At 35.1% G+C, this 24,070-nt stretch overlaps 1 protein-coding gene and 1 long non-coding RNA gene across 51 annotated transcripts in view; one reads left to right on the top strand and one right to left on the bottom strand.

Annotated features, from left to right (window-relative positions):
* LOC114341578 (extracellular matrix-binding protein ebh) overlaps positions 1-24,070 on the bottom strand; it is a 369,628-nt gene that overhangs the window by 264,287 nt on the left and 81,271 nt on the right. For 19 of the 50 annotated variants that reach the window (XM_050657468.1, XM_050657450.1, XM_050657480.1 and 16 more), the window contains 3 exons: positions 3,018-22,622; positions 1,846-2,516; positions 12-1,344 (listed from right to left, as the gene is read on the bottom strand). In XM_050657468.1, the coding sequence (XP_050513425.1) occupies positions 12-1,344; positions 1,846-2,516; positions 3,018-22,622 (21,609 nt within the window). Of the gene's footprint in view, positions 1-11; positions 1,345-1,514; positions 2,517-2,847; positions 22,623-24,070 lie in introns of all 50 variants that reach the window. The other 31 variants (XM_050657466.1, XM_050657478.1, XM_050657490.1 and 28 more) reach the window with 18 other exon arrangements.
* LOC126889307 (uncharacterized) lies at positions 993-2,726 on the top strand. Its single transcript, XR_007699978.1, has 2 exons — positions 993-1,142; positions 2,646-2,726. It is a non-coding gene; the product is annotated as an uncharacterized LOC126889307 (long non-coding RNA).

Below are 24,070 nucleotides of genomic sequence, written 5' to 3'. Positions count from 1 at the left end.
GGAAAAAATACCTTTTTGTGGGATCTGACCGTTGGCTTCTACACTTGTTTTCAGTAATGCCACTTCTTCTTTTAGAACTGATATTGGTTCTAGCAATTCTTTAACTAATTTGCTATCGTGTCGCTCACTTGTTTTTTCAGGTTCCTCGGACAGTTTTTCTTCAACTTCACCCAGTTTAGCACTAAGTGCTTTCAGACTTTGCTCTGTAATCTTTAATTTTTCGGCATCAGGCAAAGTTGTTGCTACTACTTCTTCCAATTTTTCTTTAACAGCCTGTATAGCTTGCTTCAATTCTGGTTTTTGCTGTTCCAATATTTCTGGTTTCTGGAGATTTTCGTTAACCTTGACAATGAGAGTAGTTAATTTGTTCAGCTCATCTTTAACACTGACTGACTTTTCTACAAAATCAGCTGACACATCCTTAATATCAGCATCAGGTGTTTGTTCAGCCGAGGAAAGATTTTCTGCTAGTTCATTTATTACTGCTGCTGCTTCAATTATGGAAAGAATACCTTTTTGTGGGATCTGACCGTTGGCTTCTACACTTGTTTTCAGTAATGCCACTTCTTCTTTTAGAACTGATATTGGTTCTAGCAATTCTTTAACTAATTTGCTATCGTGTCGCTCACTTGTTTTTTCAGGTTCCTCGGACAGTTTTTCTTCAACTTCACCCAGTTTAGCACTAAGTGCTTTCAGACTTTGCTCTGTAATCTTTAATTTTTCGGCATCAGGCAAAGTTGTTGCTACTACTTCTTCCAATTTTTCTTTAACAGCGTGTACAGCTTGCTTCAATTCTGGTTTTTGCTGTTCCAATATTTCTGGTTTCTGGAGATTTTCGTTAACCTTGACAATGACAGTAGTTAATTTGTTCAGCTCATCTTTAACACTAACTGACTTTTCTACAAAATCAGCTGACACATCCTTAATATCAGCATCAGGTGTTTGTTCAGCCGAGGAAAGATTTTCTGCTAGTTCATTTATTACCGCTGCTGCTTCAATTATGGAAAGAATACCTTTTTGTGGGATCTGGCTGTTGGCTTCGACACTTGTTTTCAGTAATGCCACTTCTTCTTTTAGAACTGATATTGGTTCTAGCAACTCTTTAACTAATTTGCTATCTTGTCGCTCACTTGGTTTTTCAGGTCCCTGGGACAGTTTTTCTTCAACTTCACCCAGTTTAGCACTAAGTGCTTTCAGACTTTGCTCGGTAATCTTTAACTTTTCGGCACCAGGCAAAATTGTTGCTACTACTTCTTCCAATTTTTCTTTAACAGCTTGTATAGCTTGCTTCAATTCTGGTTTTTGCTGTTCCAATATTTCTGGTTTCTGGAGATTTTCGTTAACCTTGACAATGAGAGTAGTTAATTTGTTCAGCTCATCTTTAACACTGACTGACTTTTCTACAAAATCAGCTGACACATCCTTAATATCAGCATCAGGTGTTTGTTCAGCCGAGGAAAGATTTTCTGCTAGTTCATTTATTACTGCTGCTACTTCAGTTATGGAGAGAATACCTTTTTGTGGGATCTGGCTCTCGGCTTCGACACTTGTTTTCAGTAATGCCACTTCTTCTTTTAGAACTGATATTGGTTCTAGCAATTCTTTAACTAATTTGCTATCTTGTCGCTCACTTGTTTTTTCAGGTTCCTCGGACAGTTTTTCTTCAACTTCACCCAGTTTGGCACTAAGTGCTTTCAGACTTTGCTCTGTAATCTTTAGCTTTTCGGCACCAGGCAAAGTTGTTGCTACTAATTCTTCCAATTTTTCTTTAACAGCGTGTACAGCTTGCTTCAATTCTGGTTTTTGCTGTTCCAATATTTCTGGTTTGTGGAGATTTTTGTTAACCTTGACAATGACAGTAGTTAATTTGTTCAGCTCATCTTTAACACTGACTGACTTTTCTACAAAGTCAACTGACACATCCTTAATATCGGAATCAGGTGTTTGTTCAGCCGAGGAAAGATTTTCTGCTAGTTCATTTAGTACTGCTGCTACTTCAATTATGGAGAGAATACCTTTTTGTGGGATCTGACCGTTGGCTTCTACACTTGTTTTCAGTAATACCACTTCTTCTTTTAGAACTGATATTGGTTCTAGCAATTCTTTAACTAATTTGCTATCTTGTCGCTCACTTGTTTTTTCAGGTTCCTCGGACAGTTTTTCTTCAACTTCACCCAGTTTGGCACTAAGTGCTTTCAGACTTTGCTCGGTAATCTTTAACTTTTCGGCACCAGGCAAAGTTGTTGCTACTACTTCTTCCAATTTTTCTTTAGCAGCGTTTATAGCTTGCTTCAATTCTGGTTTTTGCTGTTCCAGTATTTCTGGTTTCTGGAGATTTTCGTTAACCCTGACAATGACAGTAGTTAATGTGTTCAGCTCATCTTTAACACTGACTGACTTTTCTACAAAATCAGCTGACACATCCTTAATATCAGCATCAGGTGTTTGTTCAGCCGAGGAAAGATTTTCTGCTAGTTCATTTATTACTGCTGCTACTTCAATTATGGAGAGAATACCTTTTTGTGGGATCTGGCTGTTGGCTTCGACACTTGTTTTCAGTAATGCCACTTCTTCATTTAGAACTGATATTGGTTCTAGCAATTCTTTAACTAATTTGCTATCTTGTCGCTCACTTGGTTTTTCAGGTTCCTCGGACAGTTTTTCTTCAACTTCAGCCAGTTTAGCACTAAGTGCTCTTAGACTTTGCTCAGTAATCTTTAGCTTTTCAGCACCAGGCAAAGTTGTTGCTACTACTTCTTCCAATTTTTCTTTAACAGCGTGTATAGCTTGCTTCAATTCTGGTTTTCGCTGTTCCAATATTTCTGGTTTGTGGAGATTTTCGTTAACCTTGACAATGACAGTAGTTAATTTGTTCAGCTCATCTTTAACACTGACTGACTTTTCTACAAAATCAGCTGACACATCCTTAATATCAGCATCAGGTGTTTGTTCAGCCGAGGAAAGATTTTCTGCTAGTTCATTTATTACTGCTGCTGCTTCAATTATGGAAAGAATACCTTTTTGTGGGATCTGACCGTTGGCTTCTACACTTGTTTTCAGTAACGCCACTTCTTCTTTTAGAACTGATATTGGTTCTAGCAATTCTTTAACTAATTTGCTATCTTGTCGCTCACTTGGTTTTTCAGGTTCCTCGGACAGTTTTTCTTCAACTTCAGCCAGTTTAGCACTAAGTGCTCTTAGACTTTGCTCGGTAATCTTTAGCTTTTCGGCACCAGGCAAAGTTGTTGCTACTAATTCTTCCAATTTTTCTTTAACAGCGTGTACAGCTTGCTTCAATTCTGGTTTTTGCTGTTCCAATATTTCTGGTTTCTGGAGATTTTCGTTAAATTTGACAATGACAGTAGTTAATTTGTTCAGCTCATCTTTAACACTAACTGACTTTTCTACAAAATCAGCTGACACATCCTTAATATCAGCATCAGGTGTTTGTTCAGCCGAGGAAAGATTTTCTGCTAGTTCATTTATTACTGCTGCTACTTCAGTTATGGAGAGAACACCTTTTTGTGGGATCTGGCTGTTGGCTTCGAGACTTGTTTTTAGTGATGCCACTTCTTCTTTTAGAACTGATATTGGTTCTAGCAGTTCTTTAACTAATTTGGTGTCTTGTCGCTCGCTTGGTTTTTCAGGTTCTTCGGACAGTTTTTCTTTAACTTCACACAGTTTAGCAATAAGCGCTTTTAGAGTGTTCTCTGTAGTCTTTAGCGTTTCGGCTTCCGGTAGGGTTTTTGTTACTATTTCTTCCAATTTTTCTTTAACGGCGTGTATAGCTTGCTTCAATTCTGGTTTTTGCTGTTCGAATATTTCGGGTTTCTGGAGATTTTCGTTAGCCTTCACAATAACAGTGGCTAATTGATTCAGCTCGTTCTTAACACTAACTGTCTTTTCTACAAAGTCAACTGAGACATCCTTAACATCGGTATCAGAGGTCTGTTCAATCGAGGAGAGGATTTCTGTTAGTTCATTGATTACTGCTGCTACTTCAATGATTGATAACACACCTTTTTGTGGAATCTTCTCGTTGGATTCTATATTTCTTTTCAGTTCTGTCACCTTTTCTTTTAAGACTGCTATTGGTTCTAGCATTCCTTTAACTAATTTGGTATCTTGTCTTTCGCTTGGTTTTTCAGGTTGTTGTATAGTCTTTTGGTCATCTTCCTTTGGCTGATCTTTTTCTTGTTTTAGTTCATTCTCGATATATTTGAATTTTTGTTGCAGTATATCTAAAGCAGGTGTAAAATTACTTTTCAATTCCAATGTTTTATTAAGTTCATTTGAAAGTCTTGAAGCGATTTGCTGTATTTTTAGCTTTTCCTTTCTCGTTGGTTCTGAGATGCTGATCTTCTCGTTGCAAGATTTAACAACATTAGTAAGAATTTGTAATAAGTGTGATATATCCTGTATGGTGTTGGTGTAATTATGAAAATCTGGTAAGAGGGTGGTATTTTCTATTTGAGACGAGAGATTGAATAACGGACCTATAATTTCTATGATGAGGACCAACGCTTGATATTCGTCGATTTTCTCTCTTCCTTGCAAGTGGGTACTTAAGCTCTCTAGTTGGTTCCTGAGGAGAATAATATTGTCGTTAAATTCAGTGAGCGTATTTAAATCGGACTCTGTTAATTGGCTAGGAGATGATTCATTACTTAATTGTTTCAATAGATGATCAATAGTGGCAACCATAAATTTATTAGGTTCACACAAAGTCTGCAATAGTAAATCATCTAGACCGCAGTTCACTATTGCATTACAGCTGCCTTGAATGCCTTTTAAGGCTTCTATTAAAACATTGTCGGAAATGTTTCTTGTGCTCAAGCAACTAGATAACTTGGCAAATGATTTGTTTTGATCTCTCAAAAATTTACTAATTTGTTCTAAGCTATCACAAGGGCTGCTTTGAATCAACTGGAAACTGGAATGTAGAAACTTCAACGGTTCGTTGAAAGCATCTGCAACATCTAAAATAAAACTTTTCCCTGCTTCAGTAGATTTCACTTCTTCCAACTGTTGTAGAACCAATTGCAGTGTTTGGACAACCTCTTCAAGATCACTGTCTTTTTTAATAGGTACTTGTTCTGCAACAAAATTTTCTTCTTTATGTTCAGTATTTATTGGTGCGCTATCTGCTTTAATAGGTGTTTCTTCTGCAACAATATTTTCCTCTGTATGTTGAGTATCTGTTAGTACGGTACCTTCTTCAATAGGTACTGTTTCTGCAACCAGGTTTTGCTCAATATTTTCAGTATTGGTTAATATTGCTGACAGTGGTTCTTGTAATAAGATGGTTAACTTTGAAGCTGGAGCACTTGACAGAATGCTCAAAGCTTGTTTCACATGTACTTTGGCATCGTGTAAAGCTTGCGTACCAAGCTCCTGTAAGACAGGTTTGTGTAATGTTGATTTTAAATTCACTATCATAACGCATAATTTTTCTAAACAGATCCTTGTAGATGATAGACACTGAGCTTCCTCGGGACTTAGAGAAAGTTGTTCTATCTCGACCGTAACGTCTTCTAGAGCGTTAATGGCTTCGTATAACTCCAGAGTAGAAGCAATGGCTACATTTGGTGGTGGACATTGCTCCATAACTTGGTCTTGTAGATCAGAAAATTCGGTCTTTATTTCAGAAATATGGTCTATGATTGGGGATTCCATTTGCGTACTTTGTTTCAGTTTATTTTTTAACGTTTTTAATGCAGAATCAAATTCTGCAACTTGATTTATAGTTACTTCTGTAGTAGACAAGTTTGCTATAGCTTGTTGAAGTTGCATCAACGCGTCTTTGGTTTCAGATTCGGAGAATACCTCGAACATTTGAGGTAGTTCGTTATGCAACTGTTTTGTATCATGTTCAATAACTGTGAGTAAATCTTGGTGATTACTTAGAGATGTATTTTTACCTAATTTGTCGTGTATATCGGTAAAAAGTTGTGCTAAGTTTACTAAGGCTCTAGAATCAGTTAATTGACTTTTAACCAAACAATCACTAAGGACTTTAGAGTTTTGTATAATATTTTTGCGTAGATTATTTAAAATTTTCCTACTGGATAACTCACTGTTCATTTTGATTATTCCTTTGCAAATTTGCTCTAAAGGACTTAGAATCATCTTCAAAACATGATTTTCTTGGCCAGATTTAGTTAGTACAGCTCGCATACAAACACTGATCAGTTTGTTCTGTAAACTTTCGAGTCCATCAAAGAACTCTTGAATATCAGTCGAATCTACGTCTTTGCTATAAATTTGTTTAAAGTTATTTTCAAGGGATTGTAATAAAGTGTTTTCTTCATCTGAGGGTTGAAGATCTAAAGCTTTATTAAGTTCAGTAATTAAATTTTCGATTGGTTGTTCAAGAATTGAAAATAAGTTAATGTTTTCTTTATTAGTATACTTAGCAGTTACTATAAATTTAAGTAGTTGGGTTGAAGATAAGTGCATACCTTTTACAGCAATCGAAGCTGTAGCAGGGGAAGTCATTTCAGCCAATAAGTAGGCCACGTCAACACCATCGTGTAGTTCACCAAGCTCTTCTTTTATCGTCGCTATCAGTTGGTTGCCACCTTCAGCACTTTGAAGCTTAGAAAGTTTTTCTTCAAACTTTGAGACTGTTTCTACAAGATTTTCGTTAATTCCCTCTTGTAGTTCGGAAATAATATCTGTCACCTTTAATATATTATCCATATCATCATCGGTAACATCTTTCTGGATAGTACTCTCAATTATTTGTTGTATTGCCTGGAGAGGACGCTGCAGTTTTTCGATAAGTATCGGCTTTATATCGGATGATAAGTTTTCATTGATCAGAACGTCTAATTTGCTAATAGACTTATCTAATCGATCTTTGGCTCCATGGATTCGATCTTTCTTTTCTTTACTAGCATTCTCAATTTTTGGTATCAGCCTATCAAAGCACCTGAGTATATCACCCAATGGTTCAGAAAAATCTTTCAGCTGAGAATCTTGGTTAATACTTTCTGAGAATGTTCTCAGTTTGTCTGAGAATAATTTTAAAGTAGCTGCATTTTTGCTCTGAATAGTTTTAATGATTTCGATCAAGTCGGTTATTAATTCGTTAGCCTTTTCTAGAAGCTGTAAATCAACGTTGGAAAGACTAGATTTTTTGTCTTCTAAAATAGTAACCCCAATGAAATTCAAGGTAGTTAATGGACGACGAATGTCTGACAAAAACTGCTTTGGAGCTTTTTTATCTGTCTCAGACGAAGCTACTGAGTCCTGCAGTTTTTGGATTAGTACTTGATACTCTTCAAGAGCTTTGCATGAAACTTGTTTGGTAGATGTTATTAATTTAAGAATGTTCTCTGTAATCTTCACAACTTTATCCACCAAAGGAGTGATTATCGATTCCCCTGAGACACTTGCAATTAACTTACTAAGTTGTTTTTTCTTTTCTTCTAAGGAGTTAAGCACGTTTTTATTCACAGGTTGGTTAAGTTTGTTTTCGTACTCAATAACTTCAATGCATTCGTTCAAACAATCATTTATCATAGCAAGAATCGTTTGCTCTTCCTCGCTCTTTAACACAAGATCACCTGTAAACATTTCTGTTGCTTTAATCAATTCTTCAGTTCTGATTATCAAAGCTACGTTTTCTTCGTTGTCTTCAGTTTTACGTATTTCTAAAACATCTTTAAGTTTTTCGAGGAAACAGAGCATTTTCAGTTGTTCCTCCGTACGTAGAGGAATATTTTCAACCAAATTTATGACATTCTTAACAGTTTCTTCCAAATGCTCCATGGTTGTTTTCATATCTGTATCAGAAGGTATAAACACAACAGCTAATCTCAACTCTTCTATTGCTGATTTAACGTTTTCAGCTGTAAGAGTTTCCACCTCTCCTTGGCTATTTTGGATCGATAGTATATAGTTGTTTAAAATATTTAAAGTGTTGTTAGCTTCTACAATAGCAGCTTTTTCTACTTCTGTATTTAGATGGCTAAATTTGATAGTTTCTTCTAAAGCTTTAACCGATTTCTGAAGATCATTTAAAGCCATTTTCTTCAGTTCTGGTACTGACTGTGTTTCTATTTCTGAAAGAGTACGATTAAGGTTCCGTAATGAAGACAAGACTGTTTCAATGTGGGATGCAGCATCTATTACCTCAACTGTTTGTACAGATTCTACCAATTGATTTTGTTGTGATACATTGTTATTAGTTATCGAATATTCAATGATACTTTGGTCCACATCTTTGTTCGATTCTACGAAACTTTCACCTGCTTTGATCTCCTGTTCTGGACTACGAATTCCTGCTGCTTGCTCCGATTTATCTTTGACTTCACCTATCTTATCAACTTTTGTTGTGTCCTCTGTTGTTCCACTTTCTTTATTTATTTGTTCTTCAGTTGTAATTTTATCAATAATTTGTTCAGGTTTTTTAGCATCGTCTACAATTTCTTGATTTGGTACTGTACTTTCCTTTTGTTCGTTACCTTTATCCACTATCTCAACTGCTTTCTTTACCTCTTCAAGTTTTTCTTGTTTTTCGTCCGTATCAGTTTTAATACTGGCACCATCTTTTATTTCATCTTTCTTTATCTCTCGTTGTAGCTCTTCTTTATCAACTGTCTTAATTTCTTTTACTTCTTCAGCTGTTTCAGGAACTTCTTTTGCATTTTCTTCTATTTTAACAATTTCTTTTATTTCTTCTTCAATTTTATGAGTATCGATAGTTTTGTTTTTAGCTTCAAGTAAAGTATCTTCTACTTTTTGTTCTTCAGCTGTTTGAACAACTTCTGAAATTTCTTCTGTTTTAAGTGTCTCTTCTTTATGCGTCTTAATATCTTTATCCTCGATTTCTTGCGTTTTACTTTCACTCTCTTCTAGTTTTTCATCTCTTTTAGTTGTGTCAATTACTGCGTCAATTTCTTGGTTGGTTTTTGGCGTTGCATCCTTCGTTTCTGTTTCTTGAGGTTGTTCTTTATTAATTTCTGCTTTTTCTTCTTCTTTGTCTACATCAGCTTCCTTTATAGTTACTGCTTCAGTTGGCGATTTGTCTAGTTTTGAAACAATTTCTCCAAATTTGGAAATAAGAGCTTTAAAGTCATCTTTTGTTGTTCTTAGTTTTTGTGTCTCTGGTACAATATTTTCCACAATATCTTCAAATGTAGCCTTGGCTGTTAGTACACTTGATATCATTTCATCTTTTAATTTTTCAAGCATTTGAGGCTTTTGTAAACTTTCGTTAGTTTTAACAATGACTACCGTTAGTTTATCTATTTCTTCTTGAACGTTTCTTGCTCTTTGTAATACTTCTTCAGATACATCTTGGGAACTTAAATCAACAGTTTTACTGGTTAGTAAATTTTCACAAAGTGTTGACAATAGAGTTGCTGCTTCGAGGATATGAAGCACGCCATGTTGAGCAACTTCACTTGTTGGTTGTACCTTGGATTTTAACTTAACTATCTCATTGGTTAACATTTGGATCGGTTGTGATATTGCTTTGATCAATTTATCATCTTTTCTTTCTTGATCTAGTAAAGATTGTGTTTCTGGTATCTGCCCTTGCTGCTGAATTCTTTGAGATTCTTCAGAAAGTTTTTCTACAACTTGATCCAGTTTAGCAGTCAAAGCTTTAAGAGTGTGCTCTGATGACTTTAATTTTTGGACTTCAGGCAAAGTCTTTGTTATTATTTCTATTTTTTCTTTAACAGCTAGTACAGCTCTTTTCATTTCTGGTTTCTGCTCTTCTAATAATTCAGGTTTCTGAAGATTTTCGTTAACTTTTGTTATAATGGTTGTTAATTCATTCATCTCTTGTTTAATATCAACTATATTTTCCAAAACATCAGCAGGAGCATCTTGAAGATCAACGTCAGGAATTTGTTGTGCAGATGAAAGGTTTTCAGCAAGTTCAGTTAATATAGCAGCCGCTTCAATAATCGATAACATGCCTTGTTGAGGTATTTGCTTGCTAGATTCGGCTTTTGTTTTTAATACTGTTATCTCTTCTGCCAGAACTTTAACCGGCGTCAGTAGTTCGTTAACTAATTTCGTATCCTGCCGTTCTTTCTTCGGTTGTTCAGATAATTTATCTATAATTTCATCTAACTTAGCACTAAGGGCGGTAAAACTATTCTCTGAAGTCTTTAATTTTTGGGCTTCAGGCAAAATCTTTGCAACTTCCTCAATTTTTTCTTTAACAGCTAGTACAGCTCTCTTCATTTCTGGTTTTTGCTCTTCTAATAACTCTGGTTTTTGTAGATTTTCGTTGATCTTGACAATAACAGTAGTCAACTGATTTAGCTCATCTCCAATATTTACTGCTGCTTTTTCTGCAAAGTTAGCAGATATATCTTTAAGATCCGTATCTGGAATCTGTTCTGTAGAGGAAAGATTTTCAGCTAGCTCTTTTATTACAGCTGCTGCTTCAATAATCGAAAGAACACCTTTTTGTGTGATCTGATCGTTGGATTCTACATTTGTTTTCAGTAATGCCACTTCTTCTGCTAAAACTGATATTGGTTCCAATAATTTTTTGACCAGTTTGGTATCTTCTCGCTCTATTGGTTTCTGAGGTTCTTCTGAAAGTTTCTCAACAATTTGATCTAGTTTAGAATTAAGTGCTTTAAGACTCTGCTCTGATGTCTTAAGTCTTTGAACTTCGGGCAAAATCTTTGTCACTTCTTCTATTTTTCCTTTAACAGCTAGTACAGCTTTCTTCATTTCTGGTTTTTGCTCTTCTAATAATTCTGGTTTATGTAGATTTTCGTTGATTTTGACAACAACAGCAGTCAACTGATTTAGTTCATATTCGAGATTTACTGATTTTTCTACCAAGTCAGCAGATATATCTTTAAGATTCATATCTGCAGTTTGTTCTGCAAAGGAAAGGTTTTCAGCTAGCTCTTTCATTACAGCTGCTGCTTCAATTATTGATAGAACTCCTTTTTCTGGGATCTGGTCGTTGGATTCTACATTTGTTTTCAGTAATGCCACTTCTTCTACCAAAACTGAAATTGGTTTCAATAATTGTTTGACCAGTTTGGTATCTTCTCGCTCTATTGGTTTTTGGGGTTCTTCGGATAGTTTCTCAACAATTTCATCTAGTTTAGCATTAAGAGCTTTAAGACTCTGCTCCGATGTCTTAAGTCTTTGAACTTCCGGCAAAATCTTTGTCACTCCTTCTATTTTTTCTTTAACAGCTAGTACAGCTTTCTTCATTTCTGGTTTTTGCTCTTCTAATAATTCTGGTTTCTGTAGATTTTCGTTGATTTTTACTATAACAGTAGTCAACTGATTTAGCTCATCTTCAAGGTTTACTGATTTTTCTATCAAGTCAGCAGATACATCTTTAAGATCCATATCTGGAGTCTGTTCTGTAGAGGAAAGAGTTTCAGCTAGCTCTTTTATTACAGCTGCTGCTTCAATTATCGAAAGAACACCTTTTTGTGGGATCTGATCGTTGGATTCTACATTTGTTTTCAGTAATGCCACTTCTTCTGCTAAAACTGATATTGGTTCCAATAATTTTTTAACCAGTTTGGTATCTTCTCGCTCTATTGTTTTGTGAGGTTCTTCGGATAGTTTCTCAATAATTTCATCTAGTTTAGCATTAAGAGCTTTAAGACTCTGCTCTGATGTCTTAAGTCTTTGAACTTCCGGCAAAATCTTTGTCACTTCTTCTATTTTTTCTTTAACAGCTAGTACAGCTTTCTTCATTTCTGGTTTCTGCTCTTCTAATAGTTCTGGTTTCTGTATATTTTCGTTGATTTTTACTATAACAGTAGTCAACTGATATAACTCATCTTCAAGGTTTACTGATTTTTCTACCAAGTCAGCAGATACATCTTTAAGATCCATATCTGGAGTCTGTTCTGTAGAGGAAAGATTTTCAGCTAGCTCTTTTATTACATCTGCTGCTTCAATTATCGAAAGAACGCCTTTTTGTGGGATCTGGTCGTTGTATTCTACATTTGTTTTCAATACTGCCACTTCTTCTGCTAAAACTGATATTGGTTCCAATAATTTTTTGACAAGTTTGGTATCTTCTCGCTCTATTTTTTTCTGAGGTTGTTCGGATAGATTCTCAACAATTTCATCTAGTTTTGCATTAAGAGATTTAAGACTCTGTTCTGATGTCTTAAGTCTTTGAACTTCCGGCAAAATCTTTGTCATTTCTTCTACTTTTTCCTTAACAGCTAGTACAGCTTTCTTCATTTCTGGTTTTTGCTTTTCTAATAATTCTGGTTTCTGTAGATTTTCGTTGATTTTGACAATAACAGTAGTCAACTGATTTAGCTCATCTTCGAGATTTACTGCTTTTTCTACCAACTCAGCAGATACATCCTTAATATCAGCATCAGGAGTTTGTTCTGTAGAGGAAAGGTTTTCAGCTAGTTCGTTTATTACCGCTGCTGCTTCAATAATGGATAGTACAGCTTGTTGCGGTATTTGTTTGTTGGATTCTACATTTGATTTCAGTACTGCTACTTCTTCTGCCAAAACTGATATTGGTTCCAATAATGTTTTGACCAGTTTGGTATCTTCGCGCTCTATTGTTTTCTGAGCTTCTTCAGATAGTTTCTCAACAATTTCATCTAGTTTAGCATTAAGAGCATTAAGACTCTGCTCTGATGTCTTAAATCTTTGAACTTCGGGCAAAATCTTTGTTATTTCTTCTATTTTTTCTTTAACAGCTAGTACAGCTTTCTTCATTTCTGGTTTTTGTTCTTCTAATAATTCTGGTTTTTGTAGATTTTCATTGATTTTGACAATAACTGTAGTCAACTGATTTAGCTCATCTTCAAGACTTACTGCTTTTTTAGCAAAATCAGCTGATACATCTTTAAGATCCATATCTGGAGTCTGTTCTGTGGAAGAAAGATTTTCAGCTAGCTCATTTATTACCGATACTGCTTCGATAATTGATAGAACACCTTTTTGTGGGATCTGATCGTTGGCTACATTTGTTTTCAGTATTGCCATTTCCTCTGCCAAAACTGAAATTGGTTGCAATAATTTTTTGACCAGTTTTGTATCTTCTCGCTCTCTTAGTTTCTGAGCTTTTTCTGACAGTTTCTCTACAACTTCATCTAGTTTAGCATTAAGTGTTTTAAGACTCTGTTCTGATGTCTTAAGATTTTGGACTTCGGGCAAAACTTTCGCTATTTCTTCTATTTTTCCTTTAACAGCTAATATAGCAGCTTGCATTTCAGGTTTTTGTTGTTCTAAAATATCACTGTTATTAAAATTGTCATTAATTTTTACAACAATTGTTGTTAATCTATTTATTTCTTCTTTGACTTCAACTGCTTTTTGTACTACTTCGGTTGATACGTCTTGAAGGTCAACATCGGAGATTTGTGTTGCAGAAGAAAGGCTTTCAGCCAATTTAGTTAACACATCTGCAACTTCTACAACAGATAGTACACCTTGTAGAGGAGTTTCAGCTTTTGATTGCATTTTAGTTTTAAGAACAGCAACTTCTTCTGCTAGTATTTGTACTGGCTGACATAATTCTTTTAATAACTTAGTATCTTGTCGTTCTGTTTTTTCTTCAGTTTCTTTAGAAATTTTTTCAACAACCTTTTCTAATTTGCCACTTAGTGCTTTCAGATGAATATCTGCTCTTTTAAGCTGTTTAGCATCTGGAATTGTTTCGACAACCATATTATCAATCTTTTCTTTAACAGCCAGGATAGCAGATTTCATTTCAGCTGTCTGCTGATCAAGTATTTCTGGTGTCTTCATACATTCGTTAGTTTTCACAACAACAGCTGTCAATTTATTAAAATCATCCGTAATATCAGTTATTTTATCTACCGTTGATTGAGAAACTTGTTCTGGCACTTCTTCCACATTGGAGAAAGCTTCACAAAGTTGTTCCAGTTCATTTACTGCTTCCACGATAAATAAAATACCTTGCTCACTCGTTTTGGCAGTTTCAGTTTTTACTTTTAGTAACCCTACTTCGTCTGTCAACATTTGAATTGGTTTTAAGAGATTCTTGATCAGTTTAGTATCTTTAAATTCTTTCTTTTCTGGTGTTTTATCCATACTTTGTACAATTTCGTCCAGTTTAGCACTTAAAGACTGAAGGGCAACTTCTGAGGTTTCTAATTTTTGTGCTGCTGGTGTTTTCAAAGTTAATTCATTCAACGTTTCTTTCACAGCTAGTACTGCAGACTTTAGTAGCGGCTTCTGTTGCTCAATAATTTCTGGTTTTTCAACATTTTCACGTATATTTAAAACTATTTCAGTTAATTCGTTTATTTTCTCTTTAACTGCTTCTGATGTTTGTACTATGTCTTTAGATGAGTCTTTTGCCTCATCGTTTGGTAATTGTTGAGCGTTGGTGAGGGATTCACAAAGCTGAACTAAATTAGACGCAGCTTCAACAACAGACAATACACCTTGATGAGGAGCATGTATGGATTCAACTTTGGATTTTAATAAAGAAATTTCATGTGTTAACATTTGAATAGGTTGTAACAGATTGTCAATTAGTTTGATGTCTTCTCTTTCTTTTACTGGTTCAGATAAGTTTTGTATAATTTCACCCAATTTAGCACTAAGTACTTCTAGAGGAGATTCTTTAGTTTGCAAACGTTGTTCTTTTGGTAAAATTTGAACTACGTTATCAATTTTTTCCTTTACTGCAACTATTGTTGATTTCATTTCTGGTTTTTGCGATTCAAGCAGTTCTGGTTTTTGCGCGTTTTCGTTAGCTTTAATGACAATTTCAGTTAGTTTGTTTAATTCTGACGTCATTTCTAGTACTGCCTCTGGAGGTACGTTGTCATAAATTTTGTCAGCAGTAGAAAGGGTGTCACACAGATGTTCCAACGTAGCTGCAGCCTCTACTATAGAAAGAACGCCTTGGAGGGGAATTTGACTACCTTCTACTTTCGATTTCAATGAAGTCATTTGAGTAAATAATATCTGCAAAGGTTGCTTTAAAGCTCTGGTTACTTCTGTTTCTTTTCGTTCTACCTGAATTTCAGGCTCTTGGCTAACTTTATCAAAGATAATTTCCAGTTTTTTACTAAGAGCCTTAAGGCTTTGCTCTGAAGAGCTTAATTTTTTAGCTTTGGGTAGTGTTTGTACAATGAGATGATCAACTTTTTCTTTGATTCCTAGAATAGCAGACTTTAATTCTTCTACTGGTTTTCCAAGCAAATTTGGTTTTTGTAAGCACTCATTAACTTTTACAACAGTTATTGTCAGCTTACTAATTTCTTCTTTAAACTCTTCTATCGTTTGTAGGTCCTCATTGGCGATGTATTCTGTCTCTACGTCAGCAGATTGATCTACAGAAAGAGTATTGCAAAGTTCTGATAAAGTTGTTGATAAATCAGTTATACTCAACACGCCATGGTAAGGTATTTCACCAATAGATTCTGCTTTTGATTTTAGAAGAGACAATTCTTCTGTTAACATTTGAATTGGCTGAATTATATCCTTCGTAAATTTAATGTCTTTTTCTTTTTGTTCTTTATTTTTGGCTATTTTTGCAGCTTCTGGTTCAGCTGTAGTAGGCTCAGCTTGTTTTTCAGAATCATCTGTTTGAGTTACCGGCTTGTTTACCTCAATTTCATCTTTAGCTGCTTTTTGAACCTCTGCTTCAGTTGCAATAGTTTCATTCTGTTGTTTAGAATCTTTTGTTTGAGTTTCCTCAACTTTTTCACCTCTGGTTTCCTCAACTTCTTCACCTTTTTCTAGTTCTTCAGCTTCTGGTTTACTTTCAGCAGCTTCATCTTGTTGCTTGGAACTATCTGTTTGAGTTTCCATTTTACTTATATCTTCTTGTGTAGTAGTTTCTTCTAAATGAGCTTGCTCGATCTGGTTTATAATCTTTGGTATCAAATCCACAAACTGATTGAGCATGGGGGAGAGCTCTATTACTGCAGAATTTTCATCAATGCTTCGAGAAGCTTCTTTCAGAATATTTAAAAATATCATCACTTGAGTCTTGTGTATCGGAACGTTTGGTTCAAGAGCAAGTATATCACTAATGAAAGAATCTATTTCGGTGAATATCCTGCTGATATTTTCTAGGAATTTATTATCATTTTCGTTCAAAGGTTTCTCAATCAGATCATATGTTTGCGTCTGCAGAGAGTATGAACATTTATGTAAGCTAACAACCAAGTCTTTGTCAATAGTCTTGTATTTGATAGTAGCTATAGTTTTAGCCAAGCTCTGCATCGAATCTGACGCTAGCTGTATGTTCTCCATTTTCACCTTCTCCTGCTGTTTCTCTATCTCTCTGATATCTTTTAATATAAATATGCTCTTGTTAATCAATAACTGTAGAGTTTTTACAAATGGAATTGTTGTAGTCAGTTTGTTATTTTCCAAAAACTTAGCAACCATGGTTATATGCTGCTCCGTTATGTTATATTCTTCAGAAACAATGTAGTCATTCAAAACACGTACCATAGTGATCGCATTTTCGATATAACTAAACTCAGGTTCTGGAACTGTATCAACTTTTTTAATATCTTCCAAAATCAATGGAACTGTATAGTATAAACTATCAGGCATAATGTTTTTGTGATACTTTTTATTTTTGTATTTATCACAAGTAATCTGAAGGGTATGCAGTTCATCTACTAAAGCTTTAGCAGTTATAAAAAATCTTTCGTTCTCTAAAATAGTGATCCCCACTGCTAAAGCTTCCTTTACATATGCTTGCATTTGTAAATTATTGCCTGTTTTTTCTACAAGCTCAATACTTAAATCATCCAATTCTGTTCTTATCTTCATGTAATCCTGTCCTGTTCCTGCATATTTCAATATGGTTTGCACATATTGATTTACACATTTTAAAGTTTGTTCGAGGTTTTCAGATATAGTAACTTCCTCTGTTGCTTTGATTAAATTTTCTATGATCTTGGTTAAATTTTCACTAAGTTTGATACCAGAAACTTCCATGGTTTGTTTCGTCTGGATTAGTTCTTCGATTTGTAAAGATTTGGTAACTTTTTCCTCTTCTTTGACCACAATTTCTTTGATTCTTGAATTGATATTTCGTATTGACTGCCCAATATCTCCTTCTATAGGTCTGGATCCTATTGACTTCTCTAACCGCTCGGTTGTATCTGTACGATCTTGATTAACTACATCTACAATCGCTTGTTTTAGAGTTTCCGTGTACTTTTCAACTATATAGATGGCTTCATTATCTACTTTGAAAGTCTGTATCTGCTTCATTAATGTTTGTACATCATTTCCAACAGCAGCTAATAACTCTGGTTTGGGTAATTGTTCAATATAATTTGTAACTTCTTTGAGATTTTGAAGACTTTGGTTAATGGATTTGATTTTAGTAATATCGGCTTTTAAACATTCTACAGCAACGGTTACTTCTGCTTTTTTAGTTTCGGAAATATCCGTTCTGCCCAAACATAAATTCAGTTTTTCCACATTTAGTTGAAATTCGTCTAATGCATTAGCATTATCTTTCAGCAAAATTTTTTCAAGAGAGCTGTTCGTGTTTTGTAGTACATCACGTATATTTTGTGTCAAAGGCCCTTTTTCAATTTCGATTACTGAATTTTCCAAAGAATTTAATATGCTAGCAGTCTGAGTCATAACTTTTCCATATATTTTACTTTTTTGTACTCTGGGAAGTAAAATTAGTTCCTTGATGAAGTTTATATACTCTTGAGTCAATTTTTGGTCAACAGTCTCATCGTTTAAACGTTTCAATGATTTAATTGTATCTTCTAGTCTTCCAGTGACGATTTGTTCTGTTTGTGGTACTTCCTTAACAAACTCCAACAGCTTTTCGGTGTCCAAAACCGTTGGTACTTCCTCTGTAATGTTCTGTGAAGCAAGTTCTGCTAATTCTTCGAGCTGTTCCATAATTGCCAAAATAAATGCCACTTCTCCAGCATCACTACAATTAACGATTTCATTTTCTGTATTTAGCAAGTCTTCGTAGATGCTTTGAGTTAAATTCTGTCGAACTGAACCAACGGCAATCTTCTGCATGTCTAATGTCTTCAATTCCAAATCTCTTATTTTTGACATCAAGACAATTTTTCTCGTTTCTGTGGTAACAAGACCATTTACAGAATCTAATGCTTGCATGAGTTCAACTGGAGCTTCATTTTCTAAGCTAGCGGTTAGGCTTTCCAACATTACAAGATCATCTTCAAGTTTCATCAACGATTCCTCATCAAGTGAACCTAATAAATTACTTATCAAATTATTAGTAACATCAATAACTTGTTGTGCTTGATTCATCTGTTCATTTGCAGATGCCAATAAGCTACAGCCGTCTTCTACTACTTGTAAAGCATTGAGAAGAGGTGCTTTTAAAAAAGAGGAAGATATTTCTGAGAAGGCTTTTACAGTATTTCTGTAACTTTCTAGTGAATTAGACATTTCTATCGCTTGTAAATTAGGTTCCTCTGGAAGATTGCTCTCTGCTTCTTCTGTAAATTGTGGTTTCTCCGGTAGTGGAATTTCTGGAAGTTGTTCCTCTAGAAGTTGTCCTTCCAAGAGTTGCGTTTCCAAAAGCTGTGTTTCCAGCAGTTGTGCTTCCAGAAGCTTTGCTTCTTGAAGTTGTGATTCCAAAAGCTGTGCTTCTTGAAGTTGTGTTTCCAACAGCTGTGCTTCTTGAAGTTGTGTTTCTGGAGTTTGTGTTTCTGGAAGTTGTATTTTTGATAGTTGCGCCTCTTGTATCTGGGCTTCTGTTAAAATTTCTGGTGTGTCCACTGCAATCTGTTGTAGTTGTTCTTCTTCTAGTTCTTTTAAAGCTGCTTGTGACTCTTTTAAAAGTTCTTCTGCTTTTTTATCAAGTTGTACTTCTTTAGGAAGATTAATTTCAATGTAATCGGATAAAACAAGTGTTGCTCCTCTTAATGTTTCAGCAACGAGAATATCCATGTCTGATGTAATGGTAAAATTATCAGTGGACTGTCGTATCTTTTGTAGTATATCTAAATCCCTTGATTCGAACTGATTAGCAGATATATTTTTAATAACAATATCCAATTGTTCTAAAATTTCTTCTGCTTCTATAATTGAAATGTTTGTACCTTCAGTCAAAGCTCTTGAGAATAAAATTTGACTGACTTCAACTGTGGCGTCTAGTTCTTTTTGAACGTTTGGAGGAATTCTTCCCCTTATTAGATTAATATCAGTTTGTATATTATTGAAGTTTTTACTAGTGTACATTTCGGTAGATTCTTCTCCCGTTAAGTGTTCGTGAAGTTCTAAAATTGCTCCAACAAAGCCTGCTAAGGCAAAAGTAATGTGATGTAGTCGTTCATTCCTCATTTTTTGCAATTGGTTTAAAAGATCGCTAGCACAGGGTGATAGCTCTTCAATTATCGAAGAAATTTCATGAATACTGCTACTGGAGGGAATAGAAGATCTCAGCTTGTTTAGCAGATTGGAGACTGGGGTTAAATCAGAAAAGTCACAAGGTTGTATGTCGTAATTATACATTTCTAAAGAAATGATCTCTATAGCGTTTCGTAGAGGGTCATATAAAGTAAAAAGTTTGATTTTTAAATCTTCAGGAATGTTCTCCAACATCTCATTGATGGAGAGAAGAGGATCTCTGACTGAAGCAAAAGTATCTTTACGACGATCTTGAACCTTCTGCATGTGTTCCAAATTGTTCTCAAGAAGATCTAGAGATTCTGTTAGTTTATTAACGACTTCTAGTTGTTGTCTTACTAGAGGCTGACTTGTGTCATATAAAGGACTGTTTTTTATCTCCTCAATTTTATCTAAAACTTGTGATGTTGTTTCGTATAAATCAGAAGGAATTTCTTCGTTTTGTTCCGACATAGAAACTTCATAGAACATGGATAGAGACTTTTCTAAATCGTTAATATGTTCTATAACTTCATCCTTCATTTCAGGCAAAAGTTCTTCTTGAATAATCGACAGCTTTCTTATGTTGTTAATCTTTTGTCTAAGATCTAATATATTTTGTTCTCCATATTGAACCATTACTTCCAAATGTTGTGTTTCGTCGAGTATTTGCTGATGCATCACGGCTACATTGTATTGTAAATGCTGAAGTGTTTGAAAAAGTTCGTCTTTATTTTCATTAGGTGGCTGTCCAGCTAATAAATCAAGTGATCCGATTATCAAGTCCTCGATGACTTCGAGAGGAATGACATGTTTTTGTAATAGAACCCTGTCATTAATTGTTAACTCAGTTTTGAGTTTGGTTACAAGTTCGTCTGTTATCGTGGTGTTTAGATCGTTTATTCTTATCAAAAATGGTTCCAACATTGATAAATATGGTTCTATAGAACGTTCATGCAATTGCTGCAAGGTACTTCTGGTGTCTTCTAGTAAAGATTCTGGTACCACTGACGCTGTAGGTTCTTCTAGAATAACAACTATGCTATCGTCAGTTTTCGATTCATCTTTTCCTGATTCTATACCTACAGTAGGTTCAATCAGGCCGCTGATATTTTCTCTTACTTCGTAAATCTTACCCCTTAATATCGAAAATAGTATACACAGATCCATACTCTGTAATATAGTGTCATCTACTATTACACAATCTTCTAGTATGTTCAGCAAATTGACACTGTCTTCTAGAATGTATCTGCCAGATGTTGGTGTGATACTTCTTATTAAACTGTTTAGTAAGTGTATGGGTTCACTTAAATGTTCTAAAGCAGTTACTGTAGCATGTGTTTGGTACTTACTAGCTTCCGCAACTGTTGCAGCTAAGTCTTTCCTCAAATTAGTCAAGAAAGTTAATCCTTCTGAGATAGTTTGGTCAGAAACATTACTCTGAGCTATATCTATGCCTGCCTGTAGTTCTTCTAAAGCTTGAGAAATATTACTGAATACTAATTTAGTGACTTTATCTAATACTTCAGTGAAAACTTCATCGGAGGTACTCAGGAGTTCAGTTTCTGTCTCTTGTTTGAGCGATTCTTTTATTCTAGTAATCGACTGAAGGATTTGTTCAGTAGGTGCTGCCAAAGATTCCAAAATGTTCAAACTTACCACTCCTGAATGTCTATCGTTTGGTTCTTGGACTTTAATAACGTTTATACCTTTAGCTATTTCATCTACGGGTGTGCTAATATGATCCAGTATAGCACGACGGAGTTCTTGTTGTAGGGATTTTTCGGTAGTGTGTCTCATAGCTTCCTTTTGAACAACTTTAATTTCTTTTATTAAAGCTTCCACTGGTTCCTGGAGTTTATCCAGGATAGTGGCTCCTAAGGTGGCGTACATTTGTTCTGAGTCATCGTAAGCGATGGTTTTTTCTAAGCTGTATAAACCTTGGTTTATATTTTCGGCTGCGTCTATTATTTTGTCGAGAACGTCAATATCTTTTGTGGTGGATAATCGTCGTGATGATGTATCTGGGGATGTTTGCGACTTTTCAGATATGCTCGTGTTCATTTTATCTAATTTATTTTGCATTTCTTTGATTGTTATGCACACTTCTTGTATTATTTTCGAAGGGGTCATTCTTCCTGTAGCTTGAGTAACATTTAGCTCTTTTTCCAACACAGCGATGTCTTCTACCAAGTTTAAGGCTTGCTGGATTTTCGATCCGGAAGACAGTAGAATATTGGAACACGTTTTCTGAATCAAAGTATGTTCTTTTCGTTTCATGTTTACACAGTTTTCAACCACAATGAGGCTTTTCTGTAGATCGAATATAGGTGGAGCTACAAGTTCTACCACATATATTTCAGGACGAGACTCTCTTTGTTGGAATGTTTCGAAAATCGTTTTAATGTCTTTAATCGGTTGATAAATACTTTCGAGAACTTCAGCGCTTGCTGTAACGTTTGATGATTTTTCCGTAGATAAACTACTTTGAACAGTCAATAAACTTTTTAGTATCTCATCTAAAGTTACTTGAAGATCTGTGGTAACTTTAAGTTCCTGATCCAAAAGTTCGGTTATCTTATTAGCGTTTATCTTTGGATCGATTACCAGTCCATCTCCTTCTTCTCCTTGAAGGTCTCTTTGGAATGTATCGGAGATTTCTAAGCTGACGGCTTTCTTGATGGCGCCTCGCTTAAATCCGTCTTTGGAAATCTCATCTGAGCTCTGAGATGATCTGTGCTTTTTAGATTTGATCTCTTGGCTCTCGCTTCTATTCACTCTTAGATCTGAGCCTATCTCGTGTGCGGTGTGAGGTGTCAGAGGGCGACGATCGTCATCTCCAGGCAAACTAGTCGTCTCAGTGATAGCAGCGACTTGGTAGGCGTTTTCTTGAGCCGCTTGGTTCTTGTCGGAGCTCATGGCGCTCTCGTAATCTCCGTACGACTCAGTATCAAGCTCAGCAGCACCTGCTAAACTCTCGTCGCCTTTTTCTGAGTCTATCGACAAGTTTTGCGTTAAACTATAATACGAATTACTCTTTACTGAATCGGATTTTCTTGGCGGCCTCTTTGGTGCTTCACCTGCGCTGGAGGTGAGCTCTATTTTTAATTTCTCTGATGTATACGTGGCCTCGTTTGTTATAGAGAGGATTTCGTCTACGTCGGCTTCGGTGCGGAGGTCTTCTTCGGCTGTGTGGAAGTAATCGTCTGAGACGTCTACCACGACTGCTTCCATTAGAAGGTTACCTGTTTGTGATGATTCCTTTACGAACCTCAATGGAGGCAATTCAACTATGTTGTGTTCTGAAAATTTTACGTTGAGAGATAAAAAAGAGAAAACATATTTTTGAGATATCTAGTTTCTATGCTGATTATAATGTTAATAATAATTTTGGTGTAATACAGAAGCCTGTAGTGCAAAAATAAACCATTTAGTGATTAATGACACAACAAAGTGAGAAAAAGGTGTGAGTTACAATGTAGTTCAGTACCAAGGAGCATTGAAGAAAGTAGAGAAAACAACTATAACGCATACTTTAATGAAGCTGAGTCCAAATATGTACAAATAATGGTAATTTACCGTGCGGTACCTGATATGGAGATTTTAATTCACTCAAGACCAGATTGAAAAGGAAAAAGCAGAACAATATGTAAACAGAAGTAAAAAACGGAATATAAAACTAGAAATAAAAATAAGGAGACAGCAAAACGTCAAAGACTAAATAAGAGCCAAGAAGAAGAAGATTTAGTTGTTGAGATGAAGAAGCAACAAAAGGAAAAGATAGAAGAAATAAAAAATTGTAATCATTGAATGGGAAAGACTATGAATCCACGGGAGAAATCTTAAAGAAGAAATGAGAGATACTAGAATAGAATAGAATAGAAATATGCTTTATTGTCACTGAAAATTTTTACAATTTTATGGACAAATCTTACATACAGTCAAAAGAAAAATAATATCAAAAACAAATAAATAACAACTACAATTTACTAAAATTAGGTAAATCGTCAATATACAGTAAATATGATATAAAACCAAACCTAACAAGAACAAGTGAACAACGCAAATACAGAAAACAATCCAATACCATTCAAATAAAAAATTAATGAAGATTTTCCTTCCCTGGCAAAATAAGTCGGAGAAGAAAGAAAACAGTATTCCATCAACATCCAAGGCACAAAACAGAGAAGAATTTCCTTAACTACAAAATAATGATAGGGAAGAAAAATGGAAAGTAGCAAAAACGCTAGTAGCCAAATCACAGAAGAGAACAAAAAAGAAACCAAGATAAATAAGCCCAAAATAAAAACAACCAGTTAAAAAACTTCAAACAGTGGACAAAGCAGGAGCAAATTGGGAATTTCTGAAACTCAAAGATTATACTCAGACGCAAATTGTAACAAAGAAAAACAAAATACAGTAGATCGCCTTCTCATTAGAGGAAGACATCAAACCCAAAATGGTTATCAGAAGGCAAAGGCCCTCAAATACAAAACCTAAAGACGTACAAACTAATAACTTACAGAGAAACATGAATAAATTCAATTAACATCACAAATATGGAGTCGAATAAGGCAGAAAATAAACCCCTAGTGACCAATGTTTATATTTGAACAGGATAAAAAGAAAAGTCCAAGAATATTACCAACTTAATGTACATGAAAGTAGTAATAGAAGATCTGAGAAGGAGCCACGGGCCAACTTAATGTTTTGGCTTCTACCTCGCCCAAAATGTATGCTTCAGATATGC

This window comes from Diabrotica virgifera, chromosome 8 (assembly GCF_917563875.1).
Source record: "Diabrotica virgifera virgifera chromosome 8, PGI_DIABVI_V3a".
Classification (NCBI taxonomy): Eukaryota; Metazoa; Arthropoda; class Insecta; order Coleoptera; family Chrysomelidae; genus Diabrotica; species Diabrotica virgifera.
This window is presented reverse-complemented; position numbering and strand designations above follow the sequence as displayed.